Source organism: Haliotis asinina, chromosome 6 (assembly GCF_037392515.1).
Source record: "Haliotis asinina isolate JCU_RB_2024 chromosome 6, JCU_Hal_asi_v2, whole genome shotgun sequence".
NCBI classification, from domain to species: domain Eukaryota; kingdom Metazoa; phylum Mollusca; class Gastropoda; order Lepetellida; family Haliotidae; genus Haliotis; species Haliotis asinina.
Window position 1 is genome coordinate 22,933,628 of NC_090285.1, and position 27,765 is coordinate 22,961,392.

The window sequence follows — 27,765 nt, forward strand, 5'->3', positions numbered from 1 at the left end:
CATGTCATTGGTTCCCAGTTGTGCAGATCGATGCTCATGCTGTTGATCACTGGGTTGTCTGGTCCAGACTTTACAGACTGTCGCCATATAGCTGGAATATTTTATCTGTGTGCGGCGTAAAACTGAACTCACTTACTCACCTGTACTGTAATACTGAACTAACAATGAACTTACTAGGATTTTATGTCATCTATAATATTCTGGGAACTATACTACCCACCAAAGGTTAAGACAATGAAAACACTCTCAATGCGTTATGTATATGGTTACATCAAAGACTGATTATCTTCATTAACGTGAGGGAACCAACTGCAAACTTTATGCAGATGAGCTGCTCGAGGATCAAGAATCGCAGTGGTGCAAAGCATGTGCAAATATTGTACATGTTAACCACTGTGTTTTGGTGTAAAGATTTGATAGGAACTCGCCAATATTCGCTGAGTTTTACCATTTCTTGAATTCGTGGCTATAAGTTTTTCAACGCTACGAATTGGTTTTACAATACATCAGTTCTTTAAACAATGCGGAATATTTTGCAAAACTTAGTTTAGAACAGTTGCCTGAAGCAAGTGGCTATATTTACACAAGAGAGTCTAAACTTTTAATGGGAAGTATATATTTGACGATATACCATCTTTGGTAATCCAGTGCAATACAAAAGAGGGGAATATTGCCCTGGATAATCGAGGATAGTAGATAACGGTGAATATTTACTCCGGCGTGGGTAGAATGTTCTTTGACAAGTATCGGTTGTTTTCTAAGAAGAACGTGACCAGGGAAAAGTACACGTGCACTGGATATCTATATTGTGAAGATCTTGTACAGCATTATTGGGAGAGAAGCTACAATTAACGTATGACAACAGTGTTCTCATAATGAAACTTTAAAATTTTCGACGTTAATAAGGAATAATCTTTTCAAACGCGGAGGTCCTTGCTGAAGAAAACTAAACTGCTTGGTTCATCTAAAGAAAGTGTACACCTATGTTCGATTCTGGCTGAAAGTGAAAGAACTAATAAAATCATTGTTCAGTTGTGATATATTAAAAATAAATTTAAAAGAAAACACACCGTTCGTTTTCTGTTTAGAATATTTAAATACAAACATTGTCAAAACGCTACTTGGTTGAAGATGCCCTTTCAAACTGACGACCATTGTTTCGTGTTTCAGTTGTAGGTACCGTCACGAACGACGTGTTGCACGAACGACATTCACATAGAGGATGATGTGATACTCTGTTTACAGTGAAAACGTTCGGATAATTTTTACTTTCAACACTTGTCTAAATCGAATAAAGTGAAGTTAAGCTTGCGAATCGTTATAATTTATAATTTTTGTCTCGCCAATTGAGCACTTAAATCTCAGAATTTTATTCAACTATACACCAAAGTATAAAACCTTTTTCTGGTCTTGTTGGAATGGCTAAGAAAACATGGCAGCCGTGGTTTAACTGTGATAGTACTTACAGTGGCGTAAAACAAAATTCACTCAATGACACACCCTGATTGCTTGATGCACGTCTGATCCATAAACGCCGACAGACTCTGCTACCATGACTAACTGCTTTGGTGTCCTTTGGTGGACTGGGCACAATGTATGACTGTCACACGGAAGACAAAATATCCCGAGTTCTAACTCATCCAAACGAAAACAGACCTGACTATGTAACTCAGTTTGTGATTATGGCATCTTCTAATGGAAAAGCAGTTAACATCTAGATTCTTAGAGTTATTCTTTCACATGTTTGTGTAAAATCACATGATAGTATTTCTTCATACTATCATCCTTACGACTGCTTCTTCGAATGTAACAACAGGCATGAATATGTTACGACGCTGTCGGTATCTTAACTTATGATCAAATGAGATGTTAATTCTTAATTCTTATGTTGTGTTTGTAAAAGGATATGTTAGTACTTGTCGGTACTAGTACCCTTACGACTGCTTGTTGCACGACGAAAACCGACATGAATATGTAACGAGGTTTGCCGTTATCTCAGCTTATGATCACAGGGAATGTAACTTCTATATTCTCAGTGTTCTTTTGTCTGTGTAAAATGATAGGATGGTGTTTGACCATACTGGTATCAGTACGACTGTTTCTTGCACGACGATAACAGACCTGGTTATGTTACGGTTTGCCGTTATCTCAGTGTGATCAAAGGCAATGTTACTTCTTTTTCTTAATGTATGACATATATTTTGTAAAACAGGCAAACTAACGCAGGTATTATTTCAGGAGAAGGTCGTTAACCTCTGTGTTTAGAAGCAGAAAATGACACTAGAGTATATGAAAATGTTTGACCCATCTCGTATCGTTTTGTTTCACTGACTCCAGACATTGTCTGCATAATTGACTGTAGGACACGCTACCCGGTAATAAATACCACCCTAAGCCTCAAAGGTACAGATTATTATCCTGTATGAAGTACAAATACTGCCTGTGATCTTAGATAGGGTCCTTTATCCGGACGCTCTAGTTGGGGTATATACGGCCGTGGTTGTTGAATGACTCGCGGACATTTTTTTCAATATGGCGTTGGTCCGGTACGCGAGGTATGACAGTTGATGCCTGGCCAACTGTCTCATTCTGCCGACTTGGTCTTCTTTGACATTGACTTTGGTACCTATTATCACGTGACACACGGCCTCACACAGGTGAAGAATTTGTCATTTGTTGATTTAACTCAGGTAGGTGGGTTTGATATTTACATTCTCAAAGGTTTACGTTACGTTTTACGACAATCGTATAAGGTTGGTAGAGTCTCTTTTGTATGGAATCCTACAAGAGACATTGTCGCCTTTACAGAAACAAGCAAAGTGTAAAAAGGAAAGCCTCGGTGCGACAGCGCGACAATGTCCCTTCTAGGAATCCATACTTTTGTCAGGTTGTTGTTTTCGTTTTAAAAAAACGGTGACACGCCTTGAAACCGACTGGTTATCATTCCCGTGTATGTTACAGTGTAGGACTCAAACACGAAGTGATGAACTGAACTTTTTGGTAGTTATTCAGATAACTGATATGTACACATGCTGTCACATTTAAGAAAGCTGGTCGTTGTTATCGCGTTCTCAGAGCCACTGATCCAGGAATTATGAAGCAGTTCTGACTGTGTAACCTTTGTTTCCATGCTTTACAAATGACCCACGGCAACAGAAAATACATATTAGATTTAATCTTGATCGGTGCAATAATCACGCTTACAGTGCAGGTGACAGTGATCTTATCGTCGGTCAGAGCATGTATTTTTCTGTTATTGTTTGATGCTGTATGGTTAATATGTGTACATAATTTGACATTTATCCAAATTGGAAAGGCGTAGGGCCATAGAACTTGCGTAATGGTAACAGCTATTATTTAGTGTTCCAAATAACCATTTCATTCAGTGTATGAAAGACAAGCTGAACCACTGGGTTAAAGAGCGATTGAGTGAGATTAGTTTCACGCCGCTTTTAGCAATATTTCAGCAACATCACGGCGGGGGACACCAGACATTGGCTTTATATGTGGTACCCATGTGGGGAATCGAACACTATGTATGTGATGATTATGCGAAGGGTTTTATCGGTTTTATCCTGAATATGATCGTGAAACACCAAGAGTCTAACTTAAGAATCTTAACATAAAAAAACACATGGTTCAAATATTGCCGAGTGCGGGGTTACACTCACTCACTCACTTAACGTATATTTTTCCGTCAGTGATCAGGTACGCGTGACTAGAGAAGGCCCTCATCTATCACGCCAAATGTTTCGAATCGAATCTCCCCATGGGTACATTTCTTGACTCTTACTAAATACAGGCTAAAACTTTACTCACTCATTCACTCACTCACCCACTCACTCACTCACTCACTCACCCACCCATCCACCCACGCACTCACCACCCACCCACCCACCCACTCCCAAACTCACTCACTCACCCACTCACTGACATTCATGATCGCGAACACTACTTCAGTAAAACAACAACTTTTATAAAGCAAGGTTCCACTATATCACCTTAATACAGTTCACATTACCATACCATTATCAATATTTAATATCTGATTGTTTTTACTTAACGGTGTGATAAAACGTTTCTTTATCTATACCTGACCCCACACCTGGGCTCCCCTAACCCAGAGAACATGCACCGAGGAAAGAATATGAAATCAATACCGTGCGAATATCACTGCCCTGTGTCAAATTCTAATTAAGTCCCTCAATATCGACACGCAAGGATTACACACACAGATAACGGTAGTTCAAACAGCCCCCATATCCGTCACAGCAACGTGAATACTGCCTCAGAGGGTCACGGAGCCAGTGAAGTACTGCCCCAATATCTTCAGTCTGACAGTCAGAATATAGGCCACCATACGCCAATTACCCATTTAATTGACTGTAAATAAGTGAATGGCACAGTCTGAATGTCTCTTTGAGAGCATTATGACACTCTATGTCCCAGTTGGTTCATTTACTATACTCATTATCGCTACCTGTGGTACATAAGGCTAATTACGTGCTGCTCTCAGAAGTACCATATTGGATTTCCTGGTACTAAATAAGTAACGGTTTGATTGGAATTTCTTACAAATGGAGCTTCCTGCCAAGTGAAGCGAATTAACACGTTGTTGTTGAATGTGAGGGTATTCACCTACTTTCACCCCTGATAATTGGACGTAAATGATATTTGGTGTTAAATGGGCTTTATGTTTGTTATAGTGTTTTTACACGTGCTCTCACGTCCGGGGTAATAGAACGGTGTCACTGACTCACTTGCCCAATGGGTTGATGCATCTTCCAAGGAATATAAATATTCCGTATCTAATTTTGTATATTGCTTTAAGTTGTAGAATTATTTGATAATCCTTTTAGTTTCAATAAGTATTTCTAATATTTCAGAACAATATAATGTAGATAAATGAAATGGGACGAATATTGGAAACAGTTAAGGAGCGAGTGGGTTAGTATTTAACATCGCATCAGGTGTATTCCAGCCATATCGTGACGATAAAATAAGGTGTTGCGACTTTGTGGAGGCGAGTGGTCCTGTGCATAGTGCTCAGGTCACCATCAGTCGAAGTAAAGCACTGTCGAGCTCGGACAGTCCTCGGATGACCGTGTTTGGCAGTTTAACTCCTGAGAGTCTCTATTACTTCGGTCCTGCCCAACAACGAAACACATGTTTCCCATGTGGTCTCACCTTAGGCAAGTGAGTTTGTTCAAATTTGCCTCTGTTCACCCAGCAGAAAATGGGTACCCGGTGAGATAGACTCCTGTGACTGTGACCTTCTAGCGCCTAAGAGGCAGCTTGGGTTATCCTGGGTAACGATAATCAGATTCTGATTAGAGCGTCCAGTGAGCAACTAGTCAGATGTTTACTAGGCGCTATATAAGTGAATTGTTAGCGTTATTATCATTATAAACTCTACCATCTTGTATTCTGCTTGTCTCGCACTACGGATGTCTCGATATTTGAGGACACCGTTTCACTGTGATGCCTAATTATATGCTCGATGTCCAACGTTTGTAAACTTTCGATTTTATTGTGGAGGGATCGTTAGCAAAGCCATATCAAACGTTTCACATATATCTATGTAATGTGGTTCACGAGATATGATTCATCACAACACACTGGGGTGAAATAATAGCAGAAAATGAAAACGATATGTCATTTAGTACCTCTTGGATAAGGGTATATCCACAGATAATATCATTTAAAATATGTTCAGAATGGTTTTAATGTATTCCCGTCGTAATGAGCAGCCAATTTGGACTGCTTGACTTACATTTAGGGTCTGTCTTTTTTAAGGACATGCCCACTTTGATCGTTCACAAACATTGCGTCCTGATATTCTATCTGGCACTGTTTACAATATATTGGGAGCTGTCACATGTGTGACTATTCGGTATTTAGCTTAAACCCTTGGTGTCATGTGTGAATAGTGAAAACATTAGAATTAGTTATGTCCTTATGATTATGTCATCTGGAAGGGGATTGGTCGTGTCTCCAAATCAACCTCTTTCAGTAATCATGAAGTGGTGAGCGACTTAAAAAAGCGGTTGCAGTTTCAAATTGCTGGTTTGATTTTAGCGGACTCCTGCGTATCTCAAACGGACAAAATGCTTCTTGCTTATTTTGTTTCCTGAAGGTTGTGGTGCATTTATCGCAGATTTTGTGTTTTGAGGGATACCAAGAAAACGTGTACCAAATGGGAATTGTGAGGTCTGAACATAGCAAGCCAATATGCTTGAGGTTGACAGATATTATGCAGAACAGTAAAACATTTTTACATCAGCTGCATTTTTAACTTTGGCCTGGTGAGGCTCACTATTTTTGATGTCCCCTCGTATATAGTTACCAATGGGGTAGATTCATACTGTAATGTAGGATAAACAAAGTATACGAGTCGTGAATGCTATATAGAAAGAGAGGCTGGGGGTCCCTTGTAGCCTATGTGTGAGGTATGTGTTGAAGGTATACTTTCAGAAAACTTTGTACATGCCCGTTGAAGGTTTGATCCGTCATTAGCATCAATTAATACTGACGAGAATTCAGACAGGTGTGCTGGTATGTGTGTGTGCGTTTCCGCTCATGTGTACCTGTGTGTTAGCGTTCTGGTGTGCAAATGGATGGAATCCGAGAAGGGACATTGCCGCGTTGTCGCATAGTCGCGTTGTCGCGTTGTCGCCCTCTCAAAAACAAGCAAAATGAGGCAAAAATTAACCAAAGTGCGACAATGCGACAATGCGACATTTCGCCCATTGGTCGCACTGTCGCGATGTCGCGTTTTGAATGACATTTTCTCTGTTCCTCCAAAGTGCGACAAGCGACATAGAGACATTTTTCAACTTTTTGTCTGCTTTCCTTGCCCTTAATGCAAATCTTCATTGTTGGTTTGAAAATTATTTTATATATAAATGTATTTAGCCAATGAAGTGTGTGTTTAGCAGCAAGACAATTATTTACGCAACTTTTCATTGTAATCACGGCACACGGTTGCCTTGTCATTCAAGGCGGGGCAATTTGATATGCAGGTTAATGTCTCCTAGTCACACCAGGTAACTATTATCATAAGTTCGAATCCCAGCACCTACCTGTGTTTTTTAACGTGATTTTAAAGGTTTATTCTGTAGGAATGTGTTTTTATGTGCATTCTTATGGCTTGGCTACATCATCACGTTGCAATGCACATTCGTTATTATTGACATCTATGTATAAGAATATTTATACAATGATTAATGAAGTTATTTCAACAATGAGACCCATATAGTATACACCTCTTCAGTGAGATTGTTCATGTTAGCCACTATGGACCTCACAAACTTCAGGCCTCCTTTCACAAAACACTAAGGTGATCGTAAGTCACTAAGCTAACCTTACTGCAATGTTAAAGAATGGGAGTTAAGGGTAACCCGAGCAAAGGTTGTTTTGTGAAAGGGACCCCAGAAAGCTATATGCTGCAGATCAAGGATTCCAACTGACGGGTCCATCCCATGGCAGACACGACACAGCAACAGCCGTCGATCAAAGGGCTATATGATCAATATGACTTGATGCTGTCAAACATACAAATATATACTGGGAAGTGAATAGTGGCAGCATCCACAGACGTTAATGGTATGCTGAATTTGGCCTCGTCGCTATATGGCTGGAATATACTGCCGAAAACTCAACTCACCTTTACTCAATTCTGTCTCTGTCCCAAGTTATACACACATAATGCAAATGCGACGCAAACCTCAGCTCAACTCAAACTCTATACCAGTTTCTATACAAACAATGCCAATGTGACGCAAAACTCAGCTCAACTCAACTCAAACTCTATACCAGTTTCTATACAAGCAATGCCACTGTGACGCAAAACTCAGCTCAGCTCAACTCAAACTCTATACCAGTTTCTATACAAACAATGCCAATGTGACGCAAAACACAGCTCAACTCAAGTCAAACTCTATCCGAAGTTGTATACAATGAACGTCAATGAACAATGGACAATGAAAATTGGGCTCTAAACCACAAGGATGGACCAATTTTACATCCACATTAAAAGTTATGTGAAAAGGCGCTTTATATTCGGAAACAAATCGATCCTAGATGCGACTGTATCGACACAGGTAAAATACGAACCACCTGGAGCCCCGTGCTTGGTGGTTTCTACTGTGACTAAACCATGATTAAACAATTGTGATGTTGTTATGCCCCAGATCCGATTATCCTGCTCAAAAGGTAAGAGAGTTATGAATTAAGGACTCATTGTGTTAATCCATCCGTAAGCGGATAAATCCTCAGAGTTACAGTGAGATGACCAACCCTGACCAGAGCAATACCCGGAAATATCCCCCCCCCCCCCACGTTTACCTTTAAGCCCTGATACCGTATTGCCTGTAATGAGTAACAGTCATCAACCAGAAATACCTGGTCTGTGATTGGGTTTAGTCTTGTGACTGTCGAAGATTCCAACAATAACATGGCGAGGGATACAAGAAACAGACTTCACTAATGACACCGTCGTGGGGAATCGAACTCGGGACTTGGGAAGCGACAGTGACAATATGCTTGTATCTTATAAACATGCACGGCCGCCTCTGCGTGTGACGGGTTAATCTGTCGATCAAAGAGCTTAGTTCCACTCCTTTAATAGACAGAGTGTGTTGAAGTTATGAGCTGTCACTGTTTGTATTGCATAATAGATAATGTGCAGGATGTGAAAATAACATTCGCTTTCTTCGCTGTAAATGGAAACACCACAAAATTCAGAATTTACAGAATTTGAGAGTGAACTGTTTCGACACAGGGCAATAACTTGAAAAAGAACACTTAAGTGAGTGAGTGCGGTTAGTTTTAGGCCGAACTCAGCAATATTCCAGCTATGTGGCGGCAGTCTGTAAATAATCGAGCCTGGACCAGGCAATCCAGTGATCGACAGCATGAGCGACGATCTGCGCAATTGGGAACCGATGACGTGTGTACCAAGTCAGCGAGCCTGACCCCCCGATTCCGTTAGTCGCCTCTTATGACAAGCATAGTCGTCTGTTATGGCAGGCGTGGGTTGCTGGAGGTCTATTCTACCCCGGACCTTCACGGGTCAGAACGCTTAAGAGATAAAATTTGATCCTAATTAGTGGCTGCCTAGGTGCTTAAGAACATGTTTTTTGGCTGTATTCGGACTAGTTCAACATGAGATATGTTTATATAATCAAAAGTTTTTAAAATGTCTCGCACTGGAATTAATCGCATTTGAAATAATTCCTTATTTGAAATTTGAGTAGAATTTTTTTTTAAAAACTCGTATTATATTAATGCATCTAAAATATAAACCTTTAAATGTACGAGCAGCTTCCGTATCCCCCTTATTCCTTTATAGTTTCTTCATCTTTTTATATTCACATAACAATCCCTAAACCTTTATTTAAAAATCCGTCGGGTCCAGCTCCGTCTGTTGCCATCCACTGAACAAAAGCCGATTTCAGTCACAATAACTTGTAATTTCCTTTATTAGGGATAAGTGGATAAATTAGCCAATTCATAGTCGATACAAGAGATCGCACTATAGGTGATTCATTTGGCAATTCTTTGACGTTATGAAGATTTATTTTCGACCTGGAGATTACAGATAAATCGATGAAGAGGTCTCAAGTATATATGTACAGCCATCGGATAAACTTTGATGTTTATAAGCCATTTGTCAGGCTAACAAGTCTCTCCGGTAGCCCGCATTGACAGAGCGGAGCTTATACCTGGCATGAGGTGAGCAGAATATCTGTAATAATTGTTAACGGGGTTGAACTTTAATGCAGAGAATATATATCATTATTATGTGCCGCAAGTAGGTATTCTTTGATGTCTGTGCATCGATGGATTGACCATTAGAAGACATGTACGTATAGAGGACTGGTTTCTTCATACTAGACAGAAGGGAATGACCTATGTTAGTATGCCAGTCATTGGTGTCTTTGTTACGGTTGATATGTTAAAGGCCTTTACAGGTTGACTAACAAGTACACTACGGTAACACGTAGATTAAACACTAAGATGTTGGTGAATACTGGCGATATTTCTGGGTGGTTAACACGGGTATACTGTGCGGGTGTGTGTAGAGTCAGGTGACATGGAGTATTGCAGCTAGGGGTAAGTATGGTGACATTGGTTCTGTGGTGTCTTGTCATAGATGAAATTATTTAGTGATATTTATCGCGTCTATCAGTCATATATATATCTTTCTTATCATATATCTTCTTGGCAGTCATTATTCATACATATATGTATACTTGATAGCAGTGTTCATATTTTATATATATACCTTCACGGCAGTGTTCATATTTTATATATATACCTTCACGGCAGTGTTCATATTTTATATATATACCTTCACGGCAGTGTTCATATTTCATATAGATACCTTCACGGCAGTGTTCATATTTTATATATACATATATCTTCACGGTAGTGTTCATACATTGTATTCCATATATATCCCTTTACGGCAGTGTTCATATTTCATATATATACCTTCACGGCAGTGTATATATTTCTTATTATGTACCTTCTTGGCAGTCGTCATTATTCTTACATATATGTATACTTGATGGCAGTGTTCATATTTCATATAGATACCTTCACGACAGTGTTCATATGTCATATATATACCTTCACGGCAGTGTTCATCAGTCATATAAATACGTCAGGAAAAGTGTTCCACTTCATACGTCCATGGCAGTGTTCAGTTTTCCCACTTTCCGTGTGGGACAAAAGCGAAGGCTTAGAAACTCTCAGGAGTCAAACTGCCAAACACGGTCACCCGCCCAAGGACCAACCTTGCCCAGCCTCAGCTTGTTTGTGACTTTCACTCTATGCTCTAATAGGTCATTTAACTTATCCATGCTAGTCATACATACAAGCTGTGATGTCTTACATATTTCCGCCCTCTCCTGACGGGTCTTTTTGTCTACATGTGACACAATAAATCTATGTGTAAGTTTACGTGGGTATGGGCTGTCCTATCGTAAGTTTGACTTCGGCTTGATGCTTAATCTCAGCATGGGTTGCGCCATTAATGGCTATATGTCAAAGCATGGGTTGCCCTTTCGATGTTGCGGTACTGCCACTGTGCGAGTGACCCTGAATTCCAGTATCAAAGATGATACAAATACTTTGTGTTCGTTGGTATACCAGCCCATCATCAGCCACATGGACATGTTATTTCGTCTAGTAACTGTCAGGGTGTCTCCAGCGGCGATAAAGGGTCATGTTTTCGTCCCGGGTCATCAGCCCTAGCACAGAACCTTTGTTCTTCTGATCCAGCTTGTTGAAGAGCGGCCCTCGAGACATTTATTCCTCGTAATAAGTAATTATATACACATTCAGTGTCACGTATTTAATTGCTACAACCTATTAGCGATAATATCAGAGTTGTAGTTACAGATTAGATGTAGTCGTTCATTTCAACCTCGACACATATCTGTTTCGATAATGATCGTATATACAGATTAGACGTTAATGGGGGTCTCGAGACTACGGCTAACACAGTCGGGTGTAGATCGTTACAGTAATAGCCAGTTGGAAGAATACAGGTAAGACAATATACATCAATGTTGTCAGGGAATCAAATCAACGATTCTGTACCCAGGGTGGGGGTCGAGATGGGAGCGAGAGAACAAAAGAGGCGTTCTCCAAACAGGACTGAGACACATAAAATGTTGCAGACAGTGTGTGAGTGAGTGAGTTTAGTTTTACGCCGCAATATTCCAGTTATATGGCGGCGGTCTGTAAACAGACTGTATGTAATGACTGTTGCATAACAACTGTACGCAATCTGTAGTGATGTGTCGCTGAAAAACTGAAGCATTAAATACTACATCAAACTGCTGATGTTTGTCTGACAAAGTGGTTTGAAAAGCATGTACGTATTATCATCATTATACTAACCTCTAGTTTCTGATATAAACATATTTGACGAAAACAAAACAGTGGCAATTCTAGACCTGCCACATATTCTAAAGACTGGTGCACTGGGTACACATGTTAATTTGTTTCAAGGTCTGTGTGATAGACTAAATCACCCTCTCAAAAAGCTTTTGTTTTGTTATTTATACGTGGCATTCGAGCTATCCATTTAACCAGCATTAGTGTTCGCACTGACTGCTTACCGAAGACGGTGAGAAACTATGACTTACAAGGCCAAGATTCCATAAGTGAGTTTAGAATCACTAGAGTGAGTACAGTCACATCCTTCAAGCAGATGTTCCAAATTAGATTTGTACAAATATTCCATACCATTTAAAGCTGGTGTTTACAAATGAACTGATGTATTGTAACGTTGAAAAGATAATTGTCATAAGTTCAGTAAATGATAAAATTCAGTTAGTGGATTCTCAACAACACTTTACACCAATATGCAGTTGTTCACAACCACGATATTTCCAAATGCATTGCAGCAATTTGATGCATGATCCTCATGCATTTCATCAGCATAAAGTCTGCAGTTGGTTCCCTATAGTTAGTGGAGAAATCAGCCTTCGATGTAACCATACACGTATGCATTACATATAGTGAGTGTTTTAAGCGAGTCTGAACTTTTGAGGGGATGTACGTACAGCAGTGTATCTTTGGCGGTAGCATATGACCCAGGGGCCACACAAGGGCGATGTGGTAGGGTGGTCACAGTGCTGAAGAGGTTCGAATGGAAAGAAAGTAGAAGGTAGGGAACGGAGGAGTGCAGGTAGACAGTATGAGGGGAACGAGCGGAGGAATGGCTGCAATCCCGGAAAGCAAGGGGAAAATCTGCCCTGACCGTAAACGTTCGCAAAGTATATGATCATACTGTGGATTCTTACTGGATAGGAATGCTAGCTCTGTAATGTCAGATGAATGCCTGAGAATATACTGTTTGAAATTTTAGTATTATATAATCGAGGTGCATGTAAATGGGGTATCGTCACAGTGCAGACACCTTTTGTTCATAATGACTGAAGCAGTCAGACATGTAGAATAGCAAAACTAAGGCATTACTGGTGGACCGTATCAGTGTAAACGTGGAACGCAAAGATAAAACTTTTATTTTTCTATACATTAACATACTCAAAAGTAGGTATTCTAGAAAATATACAGTTTATATCAACTATGTACATACACAAACACACACAGCCATACAGAAATATCAAAAGTTTACAAGAGGAAAAGGAGGGGGGGGGGGGGAGTACTGGAATTCATAGTACAGCATTAATTACTTTTTGTGTTGGCACTTAAAAACATCAAAAACATCCAAGTAAATGTAACATGGAATCAGCAAATTCCACCGAGGTTTTTACGCCGTTTGCAAGTAGTTTTTTTCGGGTTTTTTTCAATGAACCTATATGTACTGGGATGGTTGTTACCATTTTTTTCTAAGTATTGCAAGTCACTATAAATCACTTTGTAATCACTATTTCAAGAGCGAAACAACAATGCTCACAAAACAAACGACTCATAACGATCAGTAAAGTAGTGAAGTTAAAACTTCTCTTGGCGAAGAATTCCACTTAGATCCTATTAAACATTTGAACCTCTTTGACCTGCTAAAGCTCGCATCACAAGCTTGGTCGAATCACCACATACCATGTCCCATCCGTCTTTTTCATTCAGCCAATTAAATCGAGGCCTCGGGCCCTGATTAAGTTCATTCGGTCTCTGTATACTACCGTAATAAGGTTTTTATGTTAATTCTAGATTTAGAGTACGTTATCCCTCGAGCTTTTAAGAATATTATTCAGGCGTATGACTGCTGTGTACAATTGTGTTACATGTAGAAATAACGACTTAACTGACTGGAGCCTCAGGTCTTCTACACTGTACATTCATCCTGTGCGTGCATGGAGTTGTTAAACGGAATGCTGTAAGGTAAATCTGCTACGGTTGAACGTTGATCATGCGGTAAAAACTAAGATATAATGTATGATATTTGCGTTTAAATATTTTATCAGTTTTATCGATTAATATTCAAAATGTACCACTTCTATTCATATTAATCTTCTTGTGATATTTGATTTGTGGCAATATACAATATTTTGAATTTTGGGGTTTAGAAAACAACTATAGAAGAGAAATTTGTTTTCAAATTCACTGACCTTATCTGCAGTTATTTCTAATTACTAGACGATCCTGCCATTTGACAAGACAGCATATATACTTCGCGTTGTATATCAGTGTGCGTCGGTGTGACGAGATGAAAGCCTCTACTTCATAACGCCTAGTTACAAGTAACACAAAATTCTAAAGTAATAATAACTTTTTAACGCGTTACTATGGGATTATATCCGGGATAATTATGCTCGGACTGAGTGATCTGAATACTGAAAAGGTGCGTTATCATCAACATCACCATCACCACCATGATCACCATCATCATCATCATCATCATCATCATCATCATCATCACACTTTCTCAGTGAAGTACAGGTTTCAGTACTTTTGTTGGATTGAGTCCCATCTTTGATTCGAACCCACTCCCTGGATGGGACTCAACATAGCGAAAAAACTAGAATCTGTACTTTACTGAGAAAATGTAATCCCTGATATAACATGTGTTTCACCACTTTCATGGTGAATACACATTCCATTGTGTATTTATAATTACCTTTTGTTAATCACGCAAACAAACTGAATGAAATCTTTAATTTGACTGCGGAAGTCAATTAGCGCGTGTCATGAGACTATGTATTCGCTATTGTGAAAGACTAATCTGTGAAACTAATCTTACAGTTGGTGAATTATAAATGTTGGAATTTGTCAATTTTCTATTTCCGCTTGTGTCATTTTGAGGCGAAATGACTGAATATATTGTCACTGAAACTATTTACCTAGCAACCAAGGAGACTGCAGTATTTCAGTAGCGTCTCTGGCGTGCGTCAACGTCAAGCTGCCTCCGATAGTGTGTTGTTACCCTCGAACCATAATTGCCGTTAGAGCGGATTTTCATGACGCTTCCCTCAGACATTGTTTGAGAAAACCGTGACATCGAATAAGAAATAAGATTCATATATCATACATAACATGAACTGGAATTTATACTTGAAGTTTATATAACAGAATTGAAATATGTTTTGTTTGTGTTATGTTTTGTGTACATTATGTTAGCATTGCTTCCAGTGCGTTCGCTATGGTACTCAAAATCTCAACAACGGTGTCATTTGTAGACATATTAGAATTTATTCATTTGGGAGAAAATTATGTATTTATTTTTTTAATTTATCTGTTTATTGATTTACTTATTAACTTACATATTTATCATGTATTCACATGCAACATTTATCCTCCTCCTCCTCCTCTTCATCATCATCATCATCATCATCATGACCCGTGACGGTCCGAGGTAGAATAGACCTTCAGCAACCCATGCTTGCCATAAAAGTCGACTATGCTTGTCGTAAGGGGCGACTAAGGGGATCGGGTGGTTACGCTCGCTGACTTGGTACATACGGCATCGGTTCCCAGTTGCTCAGATCGATGTTCATGTTGTTGATGACTGGATTGTCTGGTCCAGACTCGATTATTTACAGACCGCCGCCATATTGCTGCAATATTGCTGAGTGCGGCGTAAAACTAAACTCGTTCACTCATTGACATCATCGTAAATGCTATATGTATCATAATCTCCACCTTCTTCTATCTCAGCGGGCAGTCAGGGACGGAGATGCCGATACGATGGACGTCGACAGGGGAGCGCTTCATTCAGGCGGACAGGAAGAACCGGGTTGAGAGGGCAAGACTCGACCTCCAACTCAAGATCTATGAGCGAGAGAGGCTGCGAAACTGGGGCCTGCAGGAGCGGGAGAAGAAGTTCCTCTACGCTAACATAGAGTCAGTGAGAAGGACCTCTGGCAACAGCAACATGGGCATGGCCCCTGCTGGCCCAAAGGACAACTCGTATGAGAAGTCCATACACAGTCGTAGTGCCATAAGACTGAGCGAGAAGAGGCTGATGGAGTGGAGGCTGTGCGAGAAGCAGCTGCAGAGGTTCCTCAAGCAGAAGGCCGTGGCCGCAGACGATACCCTTCTCGACTCCCGCCTCATGTCAAGCAGAAGCGCGTGGGAGGAAGAAAGGAAGAAGCCTGCGTCTGCTAAGGAAAGACATGGCGGGAAGGTGGAGAAGGAAAGGGCCGAGGTGCAACAAAGAGTAAGCGCTTTCTTACACAGCGGCATGCATGTTGTGGACGGTTTGGCAAAAACGGATGGGAAATCCCAGAGTGAAGCTAAACATGACGTTAAAAGAGGTAGCAAGGATGGTAGGCAGAGACATCATAGTGAGCATGTGATACGCCCTCATACAGCTTTCGACAAGACTACTCCTGCTGTGAAACAAAAGCAGCGACCCCAGTCGGCATGTGTTGATAACTCGTCCCGAAAACCCCAGTTCTTGATAACAAAGGGGGATGTGTACATGAACAGCGGGATGCAGTTTACTAAAATCTCAGGATCAAGAGCAGATGCTCCAGCAGCTCAGGTGAATAACTTTGTCCACGATATGAGTAGGTCCCACTCACCTTTGTCATCAGACTCTGAACCCGACCAGGATGTTTTCCAGGACGACCTAGACTCTAGGTGCAACAGGCCATCCCAAGATACAGACACTTTGTCAGAGACATCGAGAAGCACACTGACCGACAAGTTATCAAAGAGACTTACAAAACATGTTTCTATACCCAGCATTCTCGATCAGTTGACAGAGGAAGAGTTCTCTCCCCCTTCTCATTCAACAACTAGACAGGTACCTCATAGTGCTAAATCTTCAAAAGGCAGCTTGTATCATATACCTAGATCCGGTCACTCTACTAAGAGAAGGGAGAGCATTCTGACCCCTACGGTGTTGGAGATTAGTGATGAAGAAGACCATGACGTCAGACCGGAAATGACGTCAACAAGGAGTAGCCGGAAACAGGACTTAGACCAGACGCACGTGTACGACGCTCACAAGGCCGAGTCGGCAGTGAAGAGTGCTATGGTGTTTTCCAAAAGTTCTCGAAAGAAGGCCCTGGAATACCTCATCAATCAAAACAGTCCTGATAAAAGGGAGGTCTTGAGACAGGAGAGACTGCAGAGCATGAAGTCTCGTTCCGCCATGTTGTCCTGCATGGCTAGGGGATTCAACATTATCTAGTGTGACGTGTTGGTGTACCTCTGTTGAAGCCAACAAGACGCATAACATTTTTGTTAGAAAACGACCAAACGTTCCTGAAGGACACGAATTGTGCATTGTAAAAGATAGCGGAAAGACACGAATGTCATTCATCATGATGTTTCTATTTTAGACGGTCAGTATGTAAAATGTTCTGAGCATTTATCACACATGAATGTGATAATGACCGGGCGTTTGATAAATATACGTTTAATTATAAAGACATGTAAAGAACCATCTTAGAATTTTGCGGCCTAGAGTTATTTGTTCCAGAGTTGGTAGGTTTGTTTGTTATTTAACGCCGCACTCAGCAATAGTACAGATGTATGACGGCTGTCTGTACATAATCGAGTCTGGACCACACAATCTAGTGGTCAACAGGATGAACATCGATCTAAGCAATGTTTGTACGATGACGTGTGAACCAAGACCATCCGATCCCTTTTGTCGTCTCTGACAATAAGCATGGGTTCCTGAAGACCAGTTATATCGTAGATCTTCAGGGGTCTGTTCACATGAAATCAGGACCAACAGATTCTTTGATTTGTCTTGTATATAATAGAAATTCATGTATGCTCTTCTTGTTACTGTGACTGGCGATGAAGTGGACGTGGTATATTAGTTTTGTCACTGCATCGATCGGATCTGGAGCTTGCAAACCATATTCCGTAGCTGTTGGTGTCGAACCTGTAAGGTGCCATCGTGGTTAAACGCCAGGTAGGTGGTCAGCAGACTCGGTCGCTGGGTATGAATGACTGTTGTTCGGTATTGATGATAGTTGTCCATGTACTTGGTTCATAAATGTCATTGTATCCCATTTGTGTAGATCGATGCTCATGATGCTGATCACTGGATTGCCTGGTCCAGACTCGATTATTTACAGACCCCTGCAATTTGGCTGAAATATTGCGGCTTTTGACCATAAAAACCCCAACAACCTACCAACCAACAAGTACAATGATTTGTATAGTATACCAAATGAAAAAAATATGAATATCATCCAAATTAAGAACACAGGGTGAGATGAGCAAAAATGGGAGTGGGAGTATTCTTAACAAGAACAGCACAGAATTTATGCTACCGCATGTATTCTCTTCAGACCAGGATTGTCCGAATAAGCCCAACTTGTCTTCTGTTGGACCGAGTCGGAAATTCGAAGCGGACATAAAATAACTTTTGAATTGTGTTCCTGAGATAGACTGCTGACCAGGCACACATGTTCATTTGCAGCATTTCTTATCGAGATGTTGTCGGTTCCAAAAAATTAAGTTCATTTAAACACCAATAATTTAAACACCAAATATTACGCACGTGTAATGATTAAAATCTTGGTACCTTTCGGAATGTAGTGGATGAGGGGAGATAACGCATATGACCATACAATTACAGGAACTCTGGGCTTCTGAACAACGTCATGTACAGAACGGTTTTGTCGGACTAACTGAAATCATTTGATGTGCAAAAATAACATTTGTCTCCTGCTGCTCTAAATAATGTGAACAGAAATGTTTTGCTTCAAATAATAAGTGCAGTTGCTATGGTAACCAGAAGAAGAAGCGTTGCCATATTAAACACCGCTTTTCCATCATGAATCAAAGACGATAACTGAGATTTACTTGTCTAGGACAGTGGTTGTTTACGATCCATTGCGAAATACTGTATTGCATCGGATCAGAGAAAAATAGTTTGACAGTATGAAATTCAAATCACGATCACCTCAAGGCAAAGGAGGAACATCAGATGATTTCTCATCCATAAACCCACTCAGAAATGAATTTACTTTTCCAGAATCGAGTTTGTTTTTCTAGTGATCTCAAACCCATAATACCTCCTGAAGCCAGCTTTGTTTATCAAGTGATCTCCCATCCACAAAAACACTCAGGAACGAATTTACTTTTCTAGTGAGCGCGCAGCCATAACTCCACCCAGAATCGTTTTTGTTTTCCAAGTGATCTCAAACCCATAAACCCACCCAGAAACGAGTATGTTTTTCAAGTGATATCCCACCCATAAACCCACCAGAATCGAGTCAAGAGATCTTCCACCCGTAAACCCAACCAGAAATGAGTTTGCTTTTCCAGTGATCTTCCACTCATAACTCCACCCAGAAACCCACCCAGAAACAAGTATGTTTTTCAAGTGATATTCCACCCATAAACCCACTCAGAATCGAGTTGGTTTTTCAGGTGATCACCACTAATTATGAACCCATCCAGAGAAGCGCTTGTTTTTCAAGACACCACCCACTGACTAATGCGCACATATTGGAGTTTATCATCCATTAACTCACACAGAGCCGAGTTTGTTTTCCAGATGATTAACCCGTTCAGAGTCGACTTGCCCTTTCAGAGTCGACTTGCTATTTTCCCCTGAAAAATCTCGGCGTCTTCTCCATCTGCAACATCTGGAAATATCGACCTAGTTGAAATATAGAAGGTCTGTGCAAAGAGATACCTAGTATTAACTCTCCCCGGGAACAATTTCCGTTTAGCATAAGAGAAACACCAACCCGCGATGGTGATCTACCCATCAGCTAACACCCAGCATCGGTTTGGTTTATTTTCAAGTGATCACGCCACACCCTTCAACCTATACACAGTACAGCCGAACTGGGTTTTTTTTCCAGTTGATCACGCCACACCCTTCAACCTATACACAGCCGAACTGGGTTTTTGTCAAGTGATCACTCGCCCACGTAGTCCGCGTCCTCAGAAGTCATCATGGCCGATCACACGCCTTGCATGGCGCCTCGTCAGGGAAGGAGCAGTTATAATCTGGCGTGAATCAGCCAACCCAGCGATGCGCATCATCCTTGTAACGGATCAATGGCAGTGGCTGTAGATATTTACAACACGTTATTTTGAATGATAAATCATTAAAACCTGCAATTATTTGACCGTCCTAACGTCATTTCATATCCTACCATGTAATCCCTACTGTCACAAAGATGCTGAAAAAGTGTATTTACGACGCTGACATTTTCCAGTTCATAAAACGTCAATTGCGAAATTACGTAATCTCGTCTTAAAATTCCCGTTTCTATGGAAACTGATATTGAATTATTGCAGTGTGGTCGATTGTAATGTCATCTGAGACCAGCTACGTGATCAGCTGTCGGTGCACCTAATATGCAGATAGTTTTACCCCGTGATTCATTTCGTCGGGATGTACTTCCATTGGTTCCATGCGGTGAAGACATGTGCGACACTGACGAGTATATTGGTGTTCTGTTGTGCATCCTCCTCCTGCAAATGATACACACAGCGAGTCAATAACTATGATAACTGTCCTGCGATTTTACACAAGCATTCTATATTCCATCCTCGATTATAATCTTGTGCATATTATTGTATATTTAGCACATATTGAATGAGAAATGCCTGGATCTACGGTACCCGTAAACTGTCTGCAGTTCCATTTCCGGCGGCGGCAGTACGATAATCGCACGTCTGACGAATTAGGAATAAAACCCAGTAGCCCGTAGATGGCATCGCACGGGCATCTTTGGAAAGAAAGGATCGTAGAATCGTGGGATATCCGCACGATCACCGTGTGGCCTTCGTAGGATCTGCGTACCATCTCTGTACGTTTTCTGTGTAGCTTCGGTGCAGGTTTGCACGGCTTCACACACTGCATCCATGTGGGGATACGGACCTGGAAATGAGGCGCGACCGTACTTTAGGCGATTGCTATATAATCGAGTCCGGAAAAAACAACTCAGTGACTGATGGTTGTTGTTAGTTTCTTGTTTAACGCTATTCAGCAATGCTCCAGCTAATGGCGACAGCCTCTAAAATAATCGAGTCTCGACCAGACAATCCAATGATCAACAGTATGTTCACCGACATCTATGACAGGACAATACCTCTACAGATTCGTTGGAGTGAATCAGCGATATTTCTGGTTACTTCCAGCCACTCGGAGAGATGTTTAGTGGGACATTTACGATAACGAAATTATTGTTTTACCTTTAGAATGATGACACATATCCTGCAACCTCAAGTCCGTCAACGGCGTCAGCTCAGAGCAGAAAGTGAAACCTTTGGGAGATCGTAAGCTAAATTTAAAGAAGCCATCTTGTACGGACGACTTTTAGGGTGATCTGAGATTTTTTATGTACTACTTGAAATTCAAAGTTGAAATTTCAAGACAATATACTCCCTTGGAATTTATGTTGGCAGAGTGCATGTTTTCTCAACCTATATACGCTTGAGACGTTCTCAACAAGCAATATACTGGTGACAAAATGCCAGATTATTATCTTAAGTTGAACTTCATACCTAGAGATTTTAAGAAAACAAATAAAGTCCCATCAAGTTTCTTTTATATTTAGTTGATCCAGAATTTGGAACTCGCTAACCCCGATTATCAAAACTGTATTTTAAATGTTTACGATGGTATGACTTGAAAATTCAAGACAGCGTAAAATAGTTTTAGGACGATATATACTTACAAATTGAATATACTTTGGAAGCTGTAATTTTCAAGACAATACAAGCGGCAGGTTTCCGATTAAGAAAACGACTTTGGCGCCACGATGATCGTAGGGCGATAGTAAAGGATGGGAGCTGGGACAACGTTAGTGATGAGATCGTTTGTTGAACAGGACCAAGGTCTCGAATGGACTTCTAATAACGACAAGTTATGATGTTTTGTTTGAACAATATAGCCATGGCGTACTTCAGCTTTGTCATTCGCATTTTGCATATCCGCACTGTGTATTAGTGAGAGAATCTTGTATGCAGCAGTTCTCCTCGATGACGTGTTAATGAGCGATTGAATTTCTAGATTGGTTTATGCTATTGAATTGCAACTGAATACCCGAGGCCTGAATTACTTCGCGCTTTGTTCCACATTTGGCGATTATCTCGTAAGGAACGGAATATTATCTAAAATCCAAAACGCACCCACTCATGAATGAATGACAGATTTTGACTTAGTACACCGGAGGTGGACAACCAGTCATGTTAGAAACTGCATCCAACAGGTCTTCGTCTGCACGATCACAATTTTGGCCAATGAAGACCAATTAATTTCAGCGGACCATGACTGATTTGATGAGACCTAACATCCTTGTACTTTTTCAGTTTGAAGGATGGGAATTCAGGAGTTGAAACGAGGTGAACTATACCAAACTGATGCATCCATACTGAAAGCTCAAGCACAGTACACGAATGACTTATCAAACGTTTCCAAAACCAGCTCGTATAAATGCAGCACTTATTTTCAGCTGAGGTCACGTTGTCGCAGACACGAGTTGTCATACTGAGAATGTGACGCCTGGCCCTGGGCCCCGATTCACAAAACGATCTTAGCGCTACGGTGATCATAAATCCCGTGCTTTAACAGTTGTTTATGACAAGATCGCTTTGTGGAGTGGCATCCTGTTCCAGTTGACAACCAGTACCAGGGAGACTTGCACTGTGGTCTTCGGCCAAATCCAAATGGTTTACCGTGATCCACGGACAAAGCCGTACAGTAAGCTGACTAAGGTCATCGCTTACTTTTCTCAAATTCAGAGGAATAAAATGTCGTTGAATTTAACAAAAACAACAACACCGACAAAGACCAAGTTTATTATGATAAAGAACTAAAATTTGGCAACGTGTTCAAACAGCCCCACCATTTGAGCATCAAAAATCGTCACAGGGTCTAAGGGAGACAACTGTGTGTGACGAAACTGCCCAGTATGATATATTTCAACGCAATGTTACTTATCCTCAGTGTGGACAGACATATTCAATAAAGAATAAAAACGTTTGGCAAAAAATGTTGTAAGAACTTAAAATGACGTAAATTCATATTTACATTTATGAAATTCGCCATGAGATTAAATCAGAAAAATATCTAAAGCAGAGTCAAATTATGAATCAAGACGATAAAATGATGTCGTAAAGAAGTTTTAAAACGGAGCACTACGTACTTGAAACCTTCGTCATATATTGAGCCCTCTTTTCCACCTTTTCCGAACGCTCGGCTTGTCCCGGAAGGTTACGGTTGAGAAAACAAATTCTTGTGTGTATAAAGCTTTAAATGTTCTTTAGAAAATGGAAAGCATTTACATTTGATGTAATCATTCATCACTAGGAATCCGTGTGAGCAAGTCACTGCCGACAAAAAATAAATTCAGTCTGTTCGACACATATTGTCTTATTGTGGCAATTTAAGCTTATTTTTCGGTTTGTTCTCTTGTTTAATGCCACACTCCGCAATTTTTCAGCTTTATGACTGAGGTGGGTATATATACGAGAGGGCTCGTAACAGACATCATGAGCATCGACCTGCGCAGCTTGGACAGGATGTGATGCATGAACTGTTTTTTATTGGTTTGGTTATTGTTTACTGCCGCACTCCAATAACCCAGCTATATGGCGACAGTCTGTAAATAATCGATTCCGGATCTGACAATCTAGTGATCAGCAGCATGAGCATCGATCTACGCAGTTGGGTTACAATGACATGTGTCAACCAAATCAGCCAGCCGGACCACCCGACCCCGTTAAACGCCACTAATGGCAAATATGATTTACTGAAGACCATATTTTACCCGGTTCGTCGCCGACTACGTTCAGAACTTCAGAATGGTTTTCGTATAAAGGCGATGCGTTTACGTGCCGACTTGGTCGAGTATATAACTGTGTATGTTAAGCAAACGGACTGATATTTCAAACAGCACTTCCCTATACATACGTGCCTAAGACACATTAGCAAATACATACGTGGCTTCATCATTTCCCTGGACGTAGATACATATCATAAAGCTTCGTTCACACAAACGTACACAGCAGAAATATCACCATGGAAACACATCTATTTTGATGTTGTTCAGTGTTGTTGACGTATTTGCATACCGTCAGTATATGCTATTTATATATATCTTACATTATATATCATATTCGGGAAAAAATTTCAAATACGGTTAAACAGCACACATATTTAACGCCATTACTTTTCTGTTACCATTTACGTATTTTTCCACATTGTGGTGTTACCTATAAAATGCATCTGTTCTAAGCATACCTAAGCGGTCACTCTGTGCAGTCAAGGGTGTTATATACACAAACACATTCAAGAACTATCAAAGCAGTTTTATAAGAACAATTAAGCATTTATAACATAATAAAACTTTAGACGTAATGGAAATGGATACTCAAAACAGTCAATAATTTGCATATTCATATCGGGGATACTTTAACAATTCGACGTCCACATTCTTCGTTTTTAAGTACTGCCTTACACTGCCTGGTGTCCAGTGTTGATAATTCAAGCCTTAATCAATGTTACCACTAAGGCTGTCGTAACTCTAAGATTTCACTCAGAGTTACCAAATCGTGACGCTCAGATCGCTCTATGGGATGGAGACCTGAGTGCCGTTGTACAAATAGATCTCAGCGCTAAGTTGACTGTAACCCCCATACCTTCACATAGATTAAAGGTAGTCTTAGCGCTGTGACCGTAACACACACACACACACGCACACACGCACACACACACACGCACCCATACCTTCACATAGATTAAAGGTAGTCTTAGCGCTAAGGTGACTGTAACCCTCCCCCCATTCTTTCACATAGATTACTGGTAGTCTTAGCGCTGTGACTGTAACACCCCCCACCCCCCACCCCAGAAAACAAAACATAACTACATACATCGTTCACATTGACTGGATCCTGTAGATCGCTGAAGTCAGAACTTCACAGAAGAGTTGACAGCTTTAATATTGATGGTGCCACACCTCCTGACGTGGATGGTGTAATATTATAGTATCCAACTTCGTACTGTCGCACATCCGCTGCGACCAAACCTTATATAATAATAATATACATGATAATGTGCTTTATAAGCCAGCGACTAAATGTCGTTTAATGCCGGAGTCAGCATTCTTCCAGCTATATCACGGTAACAATGTTTCGAGTCTAGATCAAACAAACTAGTGAGAGAATGTGAACTACGATCCGCACCACATGTACGAAGAACGACAATTTGCAGAGGCAGCTTTATACGACTTTACAGACATAAATGTTTTCCATGGTCTGATTGAGAGGTCATCTGTCAGGAATGTAGATGGCCTTCGGTTACTTCATGTCAAAATGTGGTACTTGATCTTATCCTGTCTGACGCTCGGCACTAATTGGATAAGGAGTGTCTGGACTTTCTGAGCGCACGCACACACGCACACACATACGTACACACATACACATTCGCGCTCTCTTACACACGCACGCATGCACGCACGCACGCACGCACACTCGTCGTGACGTACGAGATGTATTCTTTTACGCGACGCTAGATACCGTGCCATCTTTACCAGCATGAAAATGGATGCATCTGTACTACAAAGTGCCGAGTACATCCTGCACCTGCAGTACAAGGAGGGAGAGAAAAATATACAGTATATCATACATATATACAATATGCATCTGCGACTGCACGGAATAGAACTAACACAGAAACAAACATTATCCTGTCGTTTCGGCGTTTCCTTTTTTGGACGCACTTCTAAACTGGCAGTTCTAACTCTAACGGCAGTTCCCGTTAAGTCACGTGTTAGTATAGGTCACTCAGCTTTGGGGCATCTCTCGATGGTGTCCTCTAAGGTTGCGTATACCAATGTTTGCTCTATAACACTCGCTCCACAATGTACTATTTGTTCTGCCCTACGACTTACACTTTCTTATTTACTGTGATTTAAAGATTTAACATTTACTTTCACTTTACAGAAAATATAACATGGCAACAGCCATGGTGGGTACACGACCTTGTGTTTAGCACAGCATATATGTCGTTATGATTACGTCACAACGGTGCACATGATTGCATAGGGTCGTTAGAAGATGCTCTGGCGGGTTTAAGCACCCGGATGTCTACCGCAAGGAAGCAACGCGGTGTTAGAACATAACTGACGACAACACAGGCTGTTGTATGAATGCATCTACTACAGATTGCTGTCACGTGGCGGTAACTGGCCTGTACTGTGAAATAAACCGCAGGAAACAATCTGAGCCGAAGTCGACCTTGCCCTCAATGTCCATGAGACTATATCCAGTATATCAGTTATAATATCCCGGCTTGTCGTCAATGTCCATGAGACTATATCTAGCATATCAGCTATAATATCCCAGCTTGTCAATATCCATGAGACTATATCCAGTATATCAGTTATAATATCCCGGTTTGTCAATGTCCATGAGACTATATCCAGTATATCAGCTATAATATCCCAGCTTGTCAATGTCCATGAGAATATATCCAGTATAATATCCCAACTTGCCGTCAATGTCCATGAGACTATATCCAGTTTAATATCCCGGCTTGTCGTCAATGTCCATGAGACTATATCCAGTTTAATATCCCGGCTTGTCGTCAATGTCCATGAGAATATATCCAGTATAATATCCCGGCTTGTCGCCAATGTCCATGAGACTAAATCCAGTATAATATCCCAGCTTGTCGTCAATGTCCATGAGACTATATCCAGTTTAAAATCCCGGCTTGTCGTCAATATCCATGAGACTATATCCAGTATAATATCCCAGCTTGTCGTCAATGTCCATGAGACTATATCCAGTTTAAAATCCCGGCTTGTCGTCAATGTCCATGAGACTATATCCAGTATAATGTCCCGGCTTGTCGTCAATATCCATGAGACTATATCCAGTATAATATCCCAGCTTGTCGTCCATGTCCATGAGACTATATCCAGTTTAATATCCCGGCTTGTCGTCAATGTCCATGAGACTATATCCAGTTTAATATCCCGGCTTGTCGTCAATGTCCATGAGACTATATCCAGTTTAATATCCCGGCTTGTCGTCAATATCCATGAGACTATATCCAGTATAATATCCCAGCTTGTCGTCAATGTCCATGAGACTATATCCAGTATATCAGTTATAATATCCCGGCTTGTCGTCAATGTCCATGAGACTATATCCAGTATATCAGCTATAATATCCCAGCTTGTCAATGTCCATGAGAATATATCCAGTATAATATCCCGGCTTGTCGTCAATGTCCACGAGATTAAATCCAGTATAATATCCCAGCTTGTCGTCAATGTCCATGAGACTATATCCAGTTTAATATCCCGGCTTGTCGTCAATGTCCATGAGACTATATCCAGTATATCAGCTATAATATCCCAGCTTGTCAATGTCCATGAGAATATATCCAGTATAATATCCCGGCTTGTCGTCAATGTCCACGAGATTAAATCCAGTATAATATCCCAGCTTGTCGTCAATGTCCATGAGACTATATCCAGTTTAATATCCCGGCTTGTCGTCAATATCCATGAGACTATATCCAGTATAATATCCCAGCTTACAATTTTCGAGTCTCACAGTGTATTATTGTAACTGGGATGAATCTACGGACTGGATATTGTGTACAAGTAAGCATTTTCATTCTGTTTAGGTTTTGGTCATCCGACAGACGACTTCTTTATACATTTCATAAGTTGCAATTAGTTGTCCGTTCAGCTGCATCTTGTCAGAGTACAAGGTTGTTCACAATCTGATAGCTACATGTTAACCCAAGGTTGTGATAACATGCGCCTCTATTCCAAAAGATCCTATCTTCCCATCAGTTTGTTGTCTGACAAGGCGTGAGCCGTGATATGAACATTT

General features: G+C 40.7%; 1 protein-coding gene across 1 annotated transcript; it reads left to right on the plus strand.

Annotated features, from left to right (window-relative positions):
• Nucleotides 1–10,071: 10,071 nt before the first annotated feature.
• Nucleotides 10,072–17,378, plus strand: LOC137287447 (uncharacterized). Its single transcript, XM_067819740.1, has 2 exons — nucleotides 10,072–10,116; nucleotides 15,637–17,378. Exon 2 carries the CDS (start codon nucleotides 15,656–15,658, stop codon nucleotides 17,117–17,119), a length of 1,464 nt encoding a protein of 487 aa, XP_067675841.1. The 5' UTR covers nucleotides 10,072–10,116; nucleotides 15,637–15,655; the 3' UTR covers nucleotides 17,120–17,378.
• The last annotated feature ends 10,387 nt before the right edge of the window (nucleotides 17,379–27,765 follow it).

Bases quoted from the DNA above. Each gene is read 5' to 3' on its own strand.
- LOC137287447 (XM_067819740.1), top strand. From the start codon at position 15,656: ATGCCGATACGATGGACGTCGACAGGGGAGCGCTTCATTCAGGCGGAC.